This window comes from Triturus cristatus, chromosome 8, assembly GCF_964204655.1.
Source record: "Triturus cristatus chromosome 8, aTriCri1.1, whole genome shotgun sequence".
In the NCBI taxonomy this organism is placed as follows: domain Eukaryota; kingdom Metazoa; phylum Chordata; class Amphibia; order Caudata; family Salamandridae; genus Triturus; species Triturus cristatus.
In genome coordinates, this window is record NC_140591.1 from 1,450,060,531 (window position 1) to 1,450,079,346 (window position 18,816).

General features: G+C 42.7%; 1 protein-coding gene across 1 annotated transcript in view; it reads left to right on the plus strand.

Moving 5' to 3' along the window:
• Positions 1-18,816, plus strand: part of TENM4 (teneurin transmembrane protein 4) — a 1,193,139-nt gene that overhangs the window by 1,158,851 nt on the left and 15,472 nt on the right. Inside the window, exon 34 of the mRNA XM_085623238.1 lies at positions 12,746-12,888. Within this exon, the coding sequence (XP_085479364.1) occupies positions 12,746-12,888 (143 nt within the window). The remainder of the gene's footprint in view (positions 1-12,745; positions 12,889-18,816) is intronic.

The following is an 18,816-nucleotide window of genomic DNA, read 5'->3' on the forward strand; positions in this document are numbered from 1 at the left end:
CAGGTGGAATTTCTCTCAGGTTTTCATCTGGGACTTCCTTTCCTTGAATTTCTTTTACTGCTTCTTCTTTATCTTTTCCCTCCTTCTTTTTAGGTTCTTTTCTAGGACCTTTCTTTCTTTGCTCGTCTTCAGAATCTGAACTGTCAGAAATTTGCAATCTTCTTCTCAGAGAGACACTTCTGGGGACCAATATCTGATTTGGTTCTCTTTCCCCCCTTTCAGGATTTTCTTGTGTTTTTGGTTCTTCGGTATCTGATTCAGTACTTGACTCTGATTCGTCATAGTACTCTTTCTCTTTGCAATCCACTGGATTTGGTATCCTCAGAGTATGGCTGGCGTGGATCCAGTTTTTCAATCCAGCACACTTCACAGCTGTTGTCGTGGTCAGAATGACTTGTTGTAGTAACCACAGGGACAGTGGTTGTAGTTTAAGTCCTTTATTTCTCAAGATGATCAGTACACATCCATAGAGTAACTTCCAGCTTCATCAACTGGCAGCATTCACAGAGTCTCTCAGTGATGTCACTCTAATGACATCACTGAGTTCTACAGCATTGAATAGAAACTCCACACATCTCCCCCCTTACAAAGAGTTTACAATAAAACAATCCAAAAACAACAACAACTGTACAGGTTAGCATTCATAGGAATAACAAAACACTCATTAATCCTAAGAGATACAGAAATATAATCATTCAAAAGAATTTGGGACATCAATCTTGCACAAGTTCCCCATGCTCCATATTTTCCCATCAGCAAGAGTTACCACATAATTCATTACCTTTACCACTTTTTGAGGTTTGGAAAACTTACTTTCCCCTTTTTTAACCAAGCCCATTCTTTTAGTGATCACCCAATCACCAACTGCAATCTTTATATCCTTCACTCCTTTTCTCTTATTATAATCATCTTTATTTCTTTCTTGAGACTCTCTAACTCTTTCTGCAATTCTTTCTCGGTCTACCCACACCTGATTTTTCTTTTGTAACCATACAGGTGACTCTTTCGTTGCTGGTTCTCTCCCTTTTAAAGCCACAAAAGGGGATACACCTGTGACAGAATGTGGAGTTACTCTGTGTGCCCACACCATTTTATTTAACTCTTCTCTCCATCTCAATCCATTACTTAATGACAATTGGATATTGTCCATTATAATACGATTCACTCGCTCAACCAACCCGTTAGCTTGAGGCCTGAATACTGCCACCCTTTCATGTTTGATACCAAGATTAGAAAGAAACCTTGCCATTATCGTGGAAACAAGTTGCACTCCATTGTCTGTAACTAAGCATTTAGGTATTCCCTCTTCCAAAAATGCACTCTTTAAAAAATCAATGACCACCTCAGATGTAATATGTTCTACAGGCTTTATCATAAACCACTTGCTATGGTAATCAACTAGAACTATTAAGAATCTACTTCTCATACCCAGCCTGTTAATAGGACCCAAAAAATCCATTGCCACTTTCTCCCATGGCCGATCCGGAACGTCAAGGGAGCCCAGAGGAGGCTGACGAATTACTCTGCATTTATCACTATTGCAACATGGCTGACATTCTTTTACAATTGCTTCCACATCTCTGTCCATTTCAGGCCACCAAAAACTCTGCCTCAACCTTCTTTTACACATGCTTCTACCTAGGTGACCTTCGTGTACCAATTTAAGTAACTTTCCTCTCAACATCTTAGGAGGAACCACTCGGTTGCATCTCAAAACTCTGTTCTTTTGAATGCTTAACTGGTCCTTAACTTTTAAATACTTTTTCAACTCTTCATTTATATCAACTTCACTGTTCCAACCATCACGTATGACTTTTTTAAGCACCATGTACTCTTCATCCTTGTCTAAAGCTTCATTCCATTCTTCCTGTTTTAATGCTAAACTCAAATCATTAATGTCGCACATAGATTCGACTTCATATACCAAGAATGAATCTTCCTCCTGTCCCTCAACTGGCATACGCGACAAACAATCAGCAATGATATTTTTTTTACCTCTTACAAACTCAATCGAGAAATTATAATCTAATATTGATAAAAGCCACCGGGATATCCTAGGAGTCACACCACCTTCAAGCCCCTTTCCACCTTTAAAAATGTGTACCAATGGTTTGTGATCTGTTTTTAGAACAAATGGTAAACCCCACAAATAAAATTTAAAATGGTTTATTGCCCAACAACAACCCAACGCTTCCTTCTCAATGGCGGAGTAGGATTTCTCTGCTCCCTGCAAACGTCTCGATGCAAACCCAATCACACTTTCACCCTCCATTGATTTTTGAGTTAATACAGCACCCAATCCTATATTACTTGCATCAGTTGTCAGAATTGTTTTCTTAGTCACATCAAAATGGGCTAGAGTAGGAGCACTAACCAATGACGATTTAATCTTTTCAAACGCCTCTTCGCATGAAACATTCCAATTAAATAATACTCCTTTTTTTAACAACATCCTCATAGGTTCCACAATCTCTGAAAACCCTGATATAAATTTTGAGCAATACTCCGCTAACTCCTGCTAAATATGAATATTGAAACTCCACAATTATTCCATATGTTGAAGTTTCCCATTATGTATAAATTTGGTAAAATCCATTAAATATACAGCTTCTTTTGCTTGTTGCTTCACGTATAAACAAGCATTGACAAACTCAATGTGAAGATGAAATATTTCTTTTACTCACAGTTCATCAGCAGTACTTCCAATGTCAACCTGCTTTTCCAGGGGTGGAGGTCACTCAATTATCTGCCCCCTGCGCAGTTTTCTTCTCGTCGCCATAAAAATGTAGTAACCACAGGGACAGTGGTTGTAGTTTAAGTCCTTTATTTCTCAAGATGATCAGTACACATCCATAGAGTAACCTCCAGCTTCATCAACTGGCAGCATTCACAGAGTCTCTCAGTGATGTCACTCTAATGACATCACTGAGTTCTACAGCATTGAATAGAAACTCCACACATGTCTTGGTTTTCCCCACCTGGGAACCAAACAGTTTCTTCTTCTGTGGACTTTTATCCTCACCCAATCTCCTGGGCTCAGATCATGGGCTGGCTTCCTTTCAAGGGTGGTGGCATCCGCTCCAACCTGATGAAACACAGAATGAACTGCGTCAGCCAGGCCATTACAGTACTCCAACACCATGTCATCAGAAATTGTCATCAGTTTGTTGACTGGTATGAAAACATGCCTCATCGCACGTCCCATGATTATTTCATGAGGACTTAACCCTGTAGTTCTGTCTGGTGTAGCTTGGATCGTCATTAACACAAGAGGCAAGACATCAGGCCATTTCATTCCTGTGGCTAAACACATTTTTCCAATTCTGTTTTTGATTTTACCATTAATCTGCTCAACCACACCAGAAGCCTCTGGTCGGTAGGCACAATGCAGTTTCTGTTGTACATTCAATGCTTCACTAATCAATTTTACAATCTCATTGTGGAAATGCCCTCCTCTGTCTGATTCAAGGGTCACTGGAAACCCGAACCTGGGGATGAATTCTCTCAGAAGCGGCTTTGCTACTGTCAATCCATCATTTCTTCTTGTCAGGTATGCTTCTACCCACCTGGAGAATAGGCAGACTATGACCATAACATATCTCAGTCTGTTACAAGGAGGCATTTCAATGAAATCCACCTACATTCTGGTAAAAGGACCTCCTTCTCGGCCTATTGTTCCTAGACTCACCACTGTCTTTCTCCCAGGATTGTATTGCTGACAAATTAGACATCTCTGACATAGACTTTCTGCTACAAGTCTGAATTTTGGATTGTACCAGGTCTGTTTAAATGACCTGATCATGGCATCTCTCCCTATGTGTCCCTGGCCATGATACATCCGTGCCATGGTAGACATCATGCTATCAGGCATGACTGGTCTTCCATCTCGATAGACCCACACATGGTCCTTCTCTCTTGGTGTACATCCTGCTTTTACCCACTGCCTCATCTCTTCCTCTCCTACTTCCTCCTGCAATTGTCTCACTTCTTCCCATGTCCCTACAACATTAGTAAACATTAAGGAATAAGAAGTCATCGCTCTTTCCCTTGCCCGATTGACTGAATTCTGATTTCTGGCACAATACTGTGCCATGTCATTGGCATATCTGTTGCCAACAGTAACGTAATCATTACCTTGATTATGGGCAGCACATTTCACCACAGCCAATTGTTTAGGCAGCTGTATCGCCTCAAGCAACTTTCCAACCACTTCAGCATTCTTTATAGGAGTTCCACTTGAGGTCAGGAAACCTCTTTGTAGCCACAATTGGCCAAAATCGTGGATGTCTCCGAAGCCATACTGGCTGTCAGTTATCACAGTCACTCTCACACTTTTCCCAATTTTACATGCTCGAGTCAGGGCCACTAATTCTGCTACTTGAGCAGATTTTACCCCTTTCAGGTAGGACGCTTCCAACACTGCTGCAACTGTGCACACAGCATATGCTGCACTCAGCACTCCTTCTTCTGTTCTCAAACATGACCCATCAACGAACATTACAAAATCATTTTCTGGTAAAGGTACATCCTTTATGTCTGGTCGTGGTTTTGTGCAATACTCAAGCACATCCAAACAATCATGATCTGCTTTGTCTCTGACTTCCACATCTACACCATCAGGCAATAGTGTTGCAGGATTCACATTCACACATCTCGCAAGGCTCACATTTGTTGCACCTAGGATAACCTTTTCATACTTAGTCAGCCGACTATGGGTCATATACTGAGTACGACTCCTTGTTAAGAGAATCGCCACATCATGAGGTACAAACATTTTCAAAGGATATCCCATCACAATTCCTTCACTCTGCTCCAAGCTTCGACATGTTGCAGCTACTGCTTTCAAACAGCCAGGTAAACCTACGGCTACTGGGTCAAGCATTGATGAATAATATGCAATTGGTCTTCTCAATCTTCCATGCTTCTGAATCAACACAGAAAGTGCACATCTATTTCTCTCACTGCAGTATAACTCAAACTCTTTTTCATAATCAGGCATACCCAATGCCGGGGCTTCACACAATCCATCTTTCAATCGTTTGAATGCTGCCAATTCTACCTTGTTCAATTCAAGGGGATCTTTTACATCACTCCTTGTCAGCCGTACCAGAGGTTTTGCAATCAGCGAGAAGTTGCTGATCCACTGGCGGCAGTACCCTACCATTCCCAGAAACATTCTCACTTCTCATTGGGTCATGGGGGCTCTCATTCCTTTTATGATTCTGATTCTGTCTATTGTTATTTTCCTCAATCCTTTTTCAATGTTATGTCCCAAATACTGTACTTCTTTCTTACAATACTGCAGTTTTGCTGGTGACACTTTTAGTCCTCCATCTGCCAAATGACTTAGTAAGGCTATAGTGTCTACCTCACAAGCTTCACGTGTTTTCGACGCCACAAGGAGGTCGTCGATGTACTTTACCAGTACTGAGCTTTCGGGCATTTGCAAACTTTCCAATGACTTCTTCAACAATTGATTAAATATTGAGGGGCTTTCTGTATATCCCTGTGGGATTCGGCACCATGCCAAAATACGATCTCCAAAACGAAATGCAAAAATTTGCTGGTTGTCGTGATGCTATGGGATGGAAAAGAAGGCATGGCACAGATCAATCACTGTATACCATTCTGCATCATGGGGAATCTGATACAAAATCACTGATGGATTTGGTACAATGGGACAACATGGCACAACAATTTTGTTCACTTTTCTCAGGTCTTGCACTATTCTGAACTTCAGGCCCATTATGGGTGAATTACATGGACTACTCATTATCTCTCTCAGAATTCCTTGTTTGATCATTTTCTCAATTATTGGAGTTACTCCTTCAATTATTTCAGGTGTCAATCTATACTGAGAAATATTCGGATAACTTACTCCTTCTTTTACAGTAATTATTACCGGGTCCACGTTTCTCACTAACCAAAGAACAGCAAAAGACCTTTCTCGCGAGAATTCAGTCTTTCTCGAGAACAGCACTTACCTCTGTCCTACTACGGAATCGTTACTTCCGTTGTTAAAGTAGCACATCCCTCTACTTTACCCTTCTAACAAGCATCAACTAACCGCTTCTCTAATATTAAATGACACTAGAGGTTCGCCATGAATCAAAATGCCTTTTTCATACACACACTGTCATACAGGGAAAATGTAGATCATTCACACAGATTTCTGTCTTTCTCGAGAGCAGCGCTTGCCTCTGCCCTACTACAGAATTTACCATACGTTAACAAAGTAGCGCTTCCCTCTACTTTGTCCTTCTAGCAAGCTCAGAATATACCTGCTACCTTTTCAGTAGTAAGCGTTATCGGTATGCCATTTGGTTTCCTGGTACCTAAGACCAAAATTTCACAGGTAACTCTTTGCTATCATACACACTTCTCTCACACCGAGAATATCACTAATGGCAACACACGACGATGCTGCCGAATCGAACCCAAACAATGCGCCGTGCAACATCAATTGTCACACGTTTTTCCCGTGTACCTACGGGCAACCACAATTCCGTCTTTCCCGAGAGCAGCGCTTTACCTCTGCTCTGCTACGGAACTGTTACCAATTCCCGACTTCCTACATCCCAGAAGCCGTGCATACAACATAAAACTCAACGTAACTCAACATAGAGTGTTAGTACATAAATCAATACCAATCAATAATCAATAAGCTATTTACAAGCAAACGTCACTAAACCCAAAACAATAGCGAACCATCATTCTGCTACCAGAAAAACTGATGCAGCGTGGAATACTAAATCCCTCTTTACGTCACAGACCATAGATCTCTACAATCACATTCATTCATTCATTCACTGGTGGGGCCCATAACACCAACATTCATTCCCTATAGATCTATAGTACTTAAGAGGTGATTCTCACTCCATACGCTGTAATGAGAGGAAATACACGAAATCCCTATAAATTCACCTATTCTTCCCTACCTCACCAGGATCTAAATCATTAACCTAGTAATTCCTCCCATGGATAGGCCATGGATCAGCTTAGTTGCTGTGTGAAGTGACACCTAATTCTCTAAACTTTATACATCAATACATTTCTTAAATAACAACCCGACACAGTTCTTATAATTAATGTAAGAATTTATCTAAAATAAATGCATGGAAAAGTCATTAGTCATTCAGTTTCGCATTATCATATTTACCTATTCTGGCTAAATGTCGTCCTCTAAGTCAAATTCAGATCTCTTGTCTCTTTGCCCATAAAGCGATCAATCAGTTCATAAAGTAATTGGGCATCTGATCAGTCTGTCAGAGTCTCGGGCAAACAGCTGTCCTGCAGTGTCACCGTCCTCTCCGTCAGAATAACATCAGGAAATTTGGAAAAAGCCGTACAACCTCTCTATTCTATGGGTTTTTATAATGAATTCAACGACAAAATTGTTACAACATATGTCTTAAACACATTTGAATGGTCGATCCATGATCACCCTTCCTGATTCCCAGGCACATAATGTTTCTTTAGATATAGTTCCATATTCCTTTGGTAATTTGTATCATTCTTTTTGTCCATTCAGGGCATCTGGCTCTCAGCCCGGTGTGACCTTGGGTGGCACCGTCTGTTTGGGGTCAATCACAGGCCGCTGTTGCAAGTAGCGACGCATGCGCACTTCACCCAGTGACTTCATCATATCGTCAGTCTGTCAAATAGGGATGGCAGCCATTTTGTGGCCACTCCGGAAAGGTCAACTTAAGCAAAGAAACACAAAAACGTAATTAATACATGGAAATGACTATTTAAATGTTATTCCCTCACTAAACCCCTTATGTGTGTGTATTTATCTAGCAAAAGCAACACTTATTGCGGATTATATTCACATATAAAAGCACAAATCACCAAAATACATCACAAAAGCAACATATAACATGCAAATTCTAATTGTCTATTATTAGTATGCGTACGAAATTTAGTTTACATATTAATTAAGCCATGCAAATGCATTCCCACGTGTGTTTTCTTAAATTTAGTAATGTTGGTCAATCGTACACAGCAAACCATTAATACTATTATTATTAAACAGTTATTCGTTTTAATTCAAACCAAAAGAATAAAGGGGGTATATAATTTTTAAGGAAAAACCCACTCCAGCACATACACATGTTAGCACACACAAACACATACATTCACAATACTCATTACCAAACATTCATACAAACACGCACACACAAAACATTAATTTAAAAAAACACACACATACTTGCCTGCAGCTCTGCCTTGGAGGTCCCAGGAGACTTGGGACTGCTGCCTCCCCTCAGTGGCTGACCAAGGGAAGCCAGCAGTCCCTACGTCCTCACAGAGTGGGATGGGGTCAGTGATACGGCTGACCCTACCCCACTCTGTGATGAAGTGTCACTGATTGACACTCGACCCTTGGCGATTCAGGGCTTAAAACTGATTCGCCCAGGTGTGAGACAATCAGCGACGCTGCCCCTCATCACTGAGGGGAGGGCCTCGGGGATCTTTGCTGAGCTGAGGAGGTCTCGCCCACAGGAGCTGTGACTTCCTCAGCCCAGCAAAGTTCAGCTCAGGCAGCCAGGAGCCTGCGCCAAATGCGTATGTCTGGCTGCCTGTGTATTTAGCATATATCTGGCTGCCTGTGTATTAAGCGCATGTCTGGCTGCCTGTGTATTAAGCGCATGTCTGGCTCCTGGCTGCCTGACCTAAAATGAACAGTGTTTGTCAGGCTGACATTTGTTCAGCCTGACAGACACTGTATGTGAGGGGCAAAAGGTGGAGAGGCGTGGCCCCTCAGCCCCAATGGACCGGCCGCCACTGATCTAGCATTCACTTTATGTCCCTCTTCCTATCCCGCTGGGCTCCCCGCAGCAGTGTCCAGTCATGTGACTGGTGTCCTTCAGATACGAAGAGTCGTCCCCTCACCTGTGCTGATTATTAGGGTCACTATTACAACTTCATTTTCTCAGTTGGAAAAAACTCTCATGACAGGAGGCATCCACAACGTGTTAAATCTTTGCCCCTTTCATTAGGAGCTGAGGTAACACTATGAGTAGATACTCGTAATACGCATTAATGAAAGAATTTTGATCTGGTAGAAAGGGACACCTAATACATTAACATCTGCTGTCCCTTAAAAACAATACAGTTTCCGTGTTAAAAGGCTTCAAGTAGTAAATTGTTCCAAATAATAACCCACTGAATATTTGGATCTGCCATTCACCCCCGATTGTGCTTCACCATGAGTCGAGCATTTTTTTTTTGTTGAGGATATATTTCCAATCTAACATTTCAAGTTTACCTAAAATGAGAGGCATACCAAAGATGTGGTTTAGGAGTCCATGGTTCAGCCTACTGGTCTGCCCTTCTGCTTCCTGTTGCATGCACTCACACATGGAATAGTCTGGTGGGAGAGAGTAATCTAAGAGGGTGTTGGGAATTGAGAAGCAATGTGGGAATTCAGGGAATCCACAAATATAGACCCATGCGTAGTCTATTAACCAAATGGTTACAGAAGAAATATTTCTAACATCCTATCTCTGAAGCAAAGTCCAACTATCCAGTCATTTTCTCTGTTACGATGAGCGATTGTACGAAAAATACTGCCTCCCTGGACCTCTTAGGCTAGGCAATACATATAATTCCTAAAGGTATTACCTGGCCTGGCCTGGCCAAGAAACCATAATGCCCTCCTCCGGCCTCTTAAGCTCCACCAACATATTATCTTATTTCTGTTAATTAAAACTAAGATAGTAGAATAATGCTCATTCAGGAATATCGCAGATATAGCGCCTTTCCCTTTGCAGATGCTGAGCGTGCAAAAAATCAAAGTCCATCTTTCTCATGATTCGCACACTCACCCCATCACTCACTCGCTCATTCATTCGGTCACTCACCCCCTCATTACTCCCTCAGGACCCAACTGGGGTTGAGAAGTGTGAGGTGTGGCACCGCGGCCAGGGTGACTTACTCCGGAATCTGGGGATCGCGGTTGGATCCCCGGCGCCGGAGGCAGATTAGCCCAGCACCATGTGACTCCGGGCAATAGCTTGCTTAATCTTCCCCACGGCCCCCAGCGCCTAGAGACCCTTACGGGTGATTGTTCGCGCTTTACAAATGTGAATTATTATTATTATATCTACTCCCATCGATTTACTACTACATTCCGCACAGTCATTGACTTTGATTGTATTTACAAAGGAGCCCAGGAGAACTTCTGGAGGTCTTGCCCCGTTGTGGATGTTGACGATTACCCCAAACCATAAAAGGAACGTATGCGGAATATCCATAACTTGATAATTTTCTTTGTGCAGATGATGAGGAAATACCCCTTAGCATGTGTAACCTCTTTACTGTTTTTCTTTTAATCTCCACAGTGAAAATATATTCTTATGGAAAACCCACTTTTTTTTTTTACACCCTATAATATATAGGACTGGTTCCTTCCTTCTCTCATCATTGAAAGGTTCTTAATCCTGCATTAGAGAAAAGTGCTGCTGCTCCACTCCCCTATGAATGCATGGTGAGCGCCCGGGAGACGCCCGCATTCCCGCCCCGGCTTCCATAGTTGCGAATGAGTAATAGTGGATTACAACATTAAGTGCCCCTTATGAGTTCAAAAATTCCACCAGTCCTGCTTATGTGAATCATGGCGAGGAATTTGTTAGTTTGTACACCTAACTTGAAAGTAAATTCACAAAAACCTACATTAATTAGGGCCTCACGCAGTATCTCCGCCACTTACACAGTGCCGCAGTCGTTCGCTTAGCCGCTCACTGTCTCACCTCAACTTGAATTTCACTTTTAAAGCATAACACAGAAAAGAGGGGTGCCCTACGTGTGTGGAGCCCAAGTGGGATCGAAAAGATGGGTGTGGAAGCAGGGGCCCTTGAAAGCATGCTTCAGGCTTTGTTCACTTCATGGCGCAGAGCTCACCTGCCAGCCTCAGAAACCCCGATGGGTTGTGCTAGCATTTTCATTACATCTGGCTGCATTAAGCACTCGCCTTTCTGTGCCCTTAAATGAACTTTGTATGAAGCGTGGTGGCGAGTTATTGCATCTGGAAGGAAACTGTGAGGAGAGGAATATGTTTTGCCGTCAAAGGATTTTTCTCCTGGTGCCTGGATCTTTTGACTTTTTTATTAATATTTTGCACAAACGTAAAACATATTTTCCTGCTCCTGAATGCAGTTTATAAGTTTCACTTGTGAATGTATAAAGAAGAACGGATTTGCCGAAAATCAGTGGCGCTGGTAGAAGTGGTGAAAAATGATGCCAGAGGTCAAGGCCGGAGGTCTCTTTTGTCCTTTACCTGGTTCCGTAGTCCACTTCAGGGAAACCTGCCCTGCTTCCTTTGGTTTATCAGCACTCTCTGTTGGGGGCAGACGACCAGTTTAGGAGGACTGGTGGTCTGGTGCCGCTTGAGATCCTGGAGACCTGAGTCCCAGCACCTACTGCACCTTCAACACTTGCTTGCACTGTGTGACCCTGGGCAAAGAACGTGACCCACTCCTATATATGCTCAAATTTGGAGCACCTAGAAACTGACTGAATATGATTAAATACTTAATAAATAGGACACGGTTCTCAAAAGCCTATACGTGTGATCACACGTTTAGGGTTTGGAGCACCACACGCTTGTGTAAATAAATGTGACCATTCCAAGATGTCGCTCATCATTAAAGCTAAGGGTCCATCAGGTTAAGCGGTGAGAGATGCGGTGCTCTAAAGAATTAGTCACGCCCAGAAGAGGTAGTCTGCTGACCACCTATATTTCCAAGCCATGTGCTTAGGTTTCTGGCAGTGTCCACTTCCCTGTCACTGTTTCTTACCCCAACCTTTTTAATGGGGTTTTTAATTGCATGTGCCAATTACCGCACAAGAAAATGTTTATTTGCTTGCCTCCCTGCCCCTCCCCCAATGCCTCATCCCTGGACGTAGTAAAAACAGCCATATTTGGGGTGCAGCAGGACAGGGCACATGTGACACTGATACCTACTTGACTGAGCTAGCTACCAATTCTCTAAAGTACAGATATGAAGAATGTCCTTTTATTGAATGGAATGTTTTTATATGTTGCCTTAACCATAGATAATAAACAAAAATAAGTATTATGAATGCTTAACATTTCTGTTCCAGTTAGTTTGCCCTTTTTAGAAATAAATAGTTTTTTCCCCAGTAATGTCTCTCTCCTGTGGATGCCGAGGCGTGCGCGAGGCATTTTCTTTTACAACTTACCGTTTTATTGATGCGCTCCAAATAAATTAATCCAACCTCATGCTAATAGTGACCTTATTAAAGGCAGCTTCTAAAACTCGTGTAAGCCTACGGTAAATTAAGCATTTCATTTGATCTTAGCCCCAGCTTAGTTATCTAGGACATTATAAAAGGGACTAATAAATTGGGGTTGGTTTTAAAATTGTGACTCATTAACCCGACAATTGATTGCCATTTAGGGGTTTGCAGATCCTGCTTCAGAGAGTGGCTAATGCTTGGCATTCCCATCCATATGCTCTGCAGACGCTCCATTTAAGGCCTCCCATACAGGGATGCACATTGTTCTACTCATTATGCGTTGAAGAAATTGACCCCGCTCTACTGTGAGCCGTCCAATGAGTGAGCTCCTTTAAGCGCGCTGCTTGCCTGGGGAGCGGTACCTTCATCTGCACGCGTTGCCTTGACCACTTGCAGCGTGCGCGTCATCGGTCACCTAAGGTGATGACATCACACCAGAGTAACTGGTGCCTTCTTTCTATTTTTGTCTCGCCCATTCCAGATGTCAACAGCTGGCTGCTCACATTTGGATTCCAGCTGCACAACGTGATCCCAGGCTACCCGAAGCCAGACTTGGATGCAATGGAACCATCATATGAGCTCATACACACCCAGATGAAGACCCAGGAGTGGGACAACAGCAAGGTAAAGCGAGAGCGCGTGCTGGCACGGTGAAACACAGGCATATGCACAAACCTGTATGCGCAAAGGGTCCACGACAAAATCACACTATAACGCACACAAAAGTGTTAGGCATGCACATACACCAGTGCTTAATTTGTGAAAAATAATATACATATATATATATATATACACATACACACACACACACACACACACACACACTCTCTCTCTCTCTCTCTCTCTCTCTCTCTCTCTCTCTCTCTCTCTCTCTCTGTATCTCTCTCTCTGTATCTCTCTCTCTCTCTCTCTCTCTCTCTCTCTCTCTCTTTATCTGGGAAACCGGCTGCTGGTGTTGTCGGGATTTCATCATTGCTTTCCCTCTGTCACTGTTTATCCTATCTTCCTCCTCCTCCTCCTTCCTCTCTGTCATTCTGGATCAAAGTTTGATGTTGAAAGATAGATCACGGTCACCGATAAATGAAGGCCAGTGCCCATCACCTGCAAACTCAGGCACAAATTAAGCACTAACAGGCACACACCTCAAGGCACTCACAAACATGCACATTGAGGCATCCCTTTGCCCACACAAACCACACCTGCACTCCCACACATCTACAATACTTTGTTTTTTAAATTGTATTTTGACGTTTTATTTGGCATGGAAAAGACTGTGGAGCTGGGTCACTTCACAAAGGCTTTTAGCAGCACTAATTAACATGCTCATATATGCCTTTGGGAATTGGCCCCAAAATATCAAAAATTGGTATATTGAGGAAGCATTCATGCACAATTAATATAAATAGAAAGGAATGCGCACTCTTTGCACTTTCACTAAGAGAGAGTTGGGTGGGATCATTCACAAATTAGACAATTCCGGACCCAACCACTAGATGGCAGAATAACGCACAGCATGTTAAATCCAGAAATTCTTCACGCTGCAAAACTACACTGACAGGTAAGAAACGATACGATACTCCTGTAGTATTATTTTGTTTACTCATTGGCCCCCAACTTTTATATTGGATTACATATTCACTTACTATTTCAGTCGACTTCCCACAGAGAGTTAGTCCTGTTTTCTCTGAGCAGCTAATGCCAGGTTCATGTAATGACGTCACACAACCTGCTCTGCGTCTGCCGAGACGGTGATGTCACTACGGGAGCCGGGCATCTTTGACCTCAAAAGCAGCCGAAGCCATGAGGCTAAAGTAGAAATAAACATGATTGAATATCACAAAACCACAAGCTTTCTTGAAATGTTATTTGCTTACAATAAATCACACTAGCAAAAAGTGGCAGAGGTGAAGAGGCATGCTAAATAAATGACAGTACAGTAAAAAAAAATGGTCCAAGTAGCAACAATTTCAAAGAAACAAGATAAGAACATTCACCGTTACTCATTTATGTATCTGCAACAGATGCAATGTATTTGTCAAAACATCAACTGATTATTGAAGACATCATAATCGTTTATACACTTGAGATAAAGGTGCTCAGAATGAAGAGAAAATGCCGTGCTCAGGGGAAAAGTTTGTTGGTGAGGGTAGTAAGGAAAGGAGAGGTAATGTGCATTATATACATTATATTTAAATGAGAAACCGTGAGTGCTCTTATCTTTTTTCCTTGAAATTGTTGCTACTGGGACAATTTTTTCACTGTACTGTAGTCTTACCCGGGTCCGGTAGTATTTCGGGTTACCCCATTGATACTTAACTGCAAAATAAAATAAGCCTATGTAAGGCTTCAATATCTGCTTTTTAAGATTCTCTGATTGGTGGTATTAACCCCTTTCCCGCTCATGACGGAACCACTCCGTCAAGAGCCACGGTTGCGCTGTGCTCATGACGGAGTGGTTCCGTCATGCTGTGGCCGTTGGCGGCCGCTCCGCCCACGCAGCGCTAATTCCCCGCCTGTGCGGGCGATTAGCGCAGTGGGCGGAGACGTAACGGAACCACTCCGTCATGAGCAGAGCTCAACCGTGGCTCGTGACGGAGTAGTTCCGTCACGAGCACAGCGCCACCGCACCTGCCCCCAAACCCTCCCAGCACCGCGGCGGAATTCCTGCGGCGGCGAAGGGGTTAAGAAGAATGTTTCCATTTCAGCTGCAGAAACAGTGAAAACAGCGGCTCACTGTAACAGTGTGAAAGTGTTTCTATTCTAAATATTATTTCTTCTGTGATTTTTAGTATGCTCTGGCACAGCTGTCGGGCATTTCTAATCTTTCAACATAATGTTCTCCAGTCTGACCGTAAAAACTGGATTTTAACTGCTTTTGTAGCAACTTTCCATTTTACTCTCGTCCATGAACAGCTGTTAAGAAAAACAATTTTGCAGAGTGTACAAGCAATCCGCCTGCAAACCCAGTCTGAGAGGGAACAGCCTATTATACTTGCAGATTTCAAAGTGCAAAGAACATGTGATTTTTATCCGTGATCTGTGTTTTTTAGAGTCTGGGAAAAGATTTGGGGCTATTTAACTAGTTTTATAGTGCACTGGTTCATTGTTGTGCTAACTTTATATTCAATAAATTATTGCATTTATTATTCACTTTAGTAAATCCTTTTCCAAAGGTCCTAAAGAACATAGAAAAACTATGCAGACTAGGTAGATGGAAAGCTGGTGACACTGTCCCAGTATTTATTGCGTGAATGTCTGTCACAATGATGAACGGCTTATAGCAGCATCCTTCTGGCCACACTAAACCACAAGGTGCACCAGAGAGGTGTACTTTCTATTGGCAGGCATTGAACAGCATTAAACTGAAATATGTGCTGAAGCCTTTGGGTTAATATAATACATTATCACCTTTATTTACACAAATAAGTGTGTGCATAAATGTGTGTGTATAAAAACAAGAGTGTGTATGTATATATATATATATATATATATATATATATATATATATATATATATATATATATATATATATATATATATATATATAGTAGGGAACCCTAGGTAGTTCTCAACAGTTGGGTGCAGAGCCGCTCCTTCATATGGAGCACTCTACTACACCACCGACTCTACATCTGCAAACCTCAAATGCCTTTTTTTCTACCAGAGTTAATTAGCGCAGTGCCATTCACGCTAAGCTTGGAAAACGTATCTTGGGTTAGGCTATCTGGTCTGTGGAACATCCAACTGAAACTGAACTGATTTTACAGTATATTATTTGATTATGTGTTCCATTGAGGCACAGGTGTGTGGTAGTGAACATCAAACTAAGCCTCACTGAGAGGTATACGAACTGCTACAAATCAATGGCAAGAGACAATATCTGGAAATACGCCAAACTCCCAATTACATTTGCAGGAAGATCAGAGTTTCATTGAGAACCTGCCTGACAAAGTAACAGGTCTAACTATGGCATGGCTTTATTCCTTTTTTCTGATAAAAGACGTTTATATTTTGTTTAGCTAGCCGAACGCCAACTGTCTCAATATACATACGTGAGATATTATTGATTTTTAGCTCAGCTACGCATGGGTTTATGCAGTGTTAGACACAGAAGACAAACACATAACCAGTGGCCAGAGATGACAACAGAAAACAAAGCAGAGGACTAAAATGGCTAAAATGACCTCTCCACTTAGACATAATACTTTAAGCTAATAACTGTTGTCCCATGCACCACAAGTAGCTATAGTTATGGTCTGGCTCCATATCTTTGATGGCATCCAATCTCCTGAGCTAGAAGCCGTCCAAGAAAGCTGGTGGTTCGCTCTTCGAGGTCAAGGTCATTTTGATTCCTTACCTTGAGCTTAGTGTGATTGTGAAAGACCGTTGCCACTCTCGACTTATCCAAACCCCTTTCCATGTCCCCTATGGAGCGTATCTGCACTCCTTGGCCAAGTGCCATAGTGTTCCTGAGATCCTCAATTGCGTATGACCTCTGCCGGCTATTTTTTCGTGGGGACAAGTGGCTTAATATTCTTGATCTTCTCTGTTACACAAGACCTCTGGCGGTTACTGCATCTGGGGTACATATGGGCACTGAAATTCATGGAACTGTATGCTTACTCCTTGGACAAGGGCCTTAGACAGATCTTCTCTATTGTGTATGGATTCTGGAGGTTACTGCTTTGGGTGTTCATTGGGGCACTGAAGGTCATGAATGCACATCTGCACTCCTTGGCCAAGGAAGCACATCTGCACTCCTTGGCCGAGTGGTTTAATATTCCTGATCTCCTCTATTGTGTATGACGTCTGGAGGTTACTGCTTTGGCGGTTCATTGGGGCATTGAAGGTCATGGAAGCACATCTGCACTCTTTGGCCAAGTGGCTTAGAATTCCTGAGCTCCTCTTATGTATGTATGTCATATGGAAGCTAGTGCATCGGGGATACATTGGGGCACTGTAGGTCATGGAACCCCACACACTTCCTGTAAATGTGTTGTTGTTGCTTTAGGCTGAGGTTGTGTGACACATAGGCTTGATTACAGAGATTGTCTCCAGGGTGTCTAGTCTAGCCTGACTAAGCCAGCATAAGTGAATAGGGCTAATTCCCTGCTAGATTGGTATTGTAGGCCTCCTAGCTGGGAATGTATAGCAGTGTTTTGCAATGTACACAGAACTGGCGAGGAACCCTGCCTACAGAGTCTGAGTGCCAGTGCTATGGAACAGTAGGACAAGCCTCTCACTGACACTCCGCACCGCGTACCAGTCGCAAGCTCGACCAACCCATACAGCCAGCTGCCCATCTAAGCCTTACCCATTAGCAGATATGTGATGCATGGTGGAGGTTACAACAAATGTGGCTCTCGAATAATGGGCCCTGGATACAGACAACGCTACTTATGCTTTGCTATCTCGTCTCCGACCCGTTGCATGAACCTGAGCTCATCTTGGGTACAGTCTTCAAAGAGAAGCCAAATATCTAAATTCTAAACTTCTTATTACCATAGAAGAGCCCCTTTGGGCCCCTGTGACCAGTGTCCTAAATGCCTGGTATCCCATCTTGCCAAGAAGGTACTGAAGTTCTTCCAAGCTATAACTGGTATTCATTCAGAGAGAGACTGTGGTCTGCTCAACCACTGTTGCAAACGACCATTCTCAACTCGGACACAGATCAGTATCGAAAAAGAGAGACAATAGCTTTAAATTACAATTGACCTCTAGTCCCGTGGGCAGTTATCGGATCATGTGTGCACATTGTGACAGACATCGATATGACTGTGGTCGATGACGCCGCGGAGTTCATCATGTTGAGTCATACGCACAGAGACGGGCTGCGTACAGAGACGTGCTACGCACTAAGACATGCTGCGTACATGCAGTTGCAAACCTTTGCGGTCTGTATAGACATGAACGCTGGGTGTGTTTGTCACTTTAATTTCTGAATTCAGTTATGTAAAAAGCAAAAGTGATTTACCAAAGTGGTTTGATCTCTGATGTGTTTGGATGAGGTGTTGGGGGCCAATCAGGCACAGGCTAGAAGCCTTCTGCTTTGAAGCTGCATCGCTGCGGGGGACTTTGGTGATGAATTAATCATCTCTTTGGACTTGCCGGTTGACAACCCTGGCTTGTCATGATCCTTGTGTTTTGCTGTTATGTGAGAAATGAAAAAGGAAATTTTCTTTGAAGCCTTTTCAGGTCGGTCTTCAGAACAAATGACAGGAGCATGGACTCATTCACTCAAGAAGTGAACGGTGAACACGAGCGATGCTCAAAGCTTTCTCAAGGTGCCGGGCATGCCACGTGTACTCCAGTGACCATGAGTGATTGGAGCTGATGCCGACAGAAATAGAATTCAATCCCCGCCCCCTCAGTATTGAGAAGACTGATCCTGACCTATAGAAATACAAAGTGGGACTTGGGGTCCTCTACAACCTGGGCAGTCTGGCAAAACAAGGTGGTCTGCCACAGCTCTTCGGTAGTTGCATGCCTCATTTGAATGTATGACAATACAACGCAAACTATTACAACGCATACATTTACAAAACAGTCAAT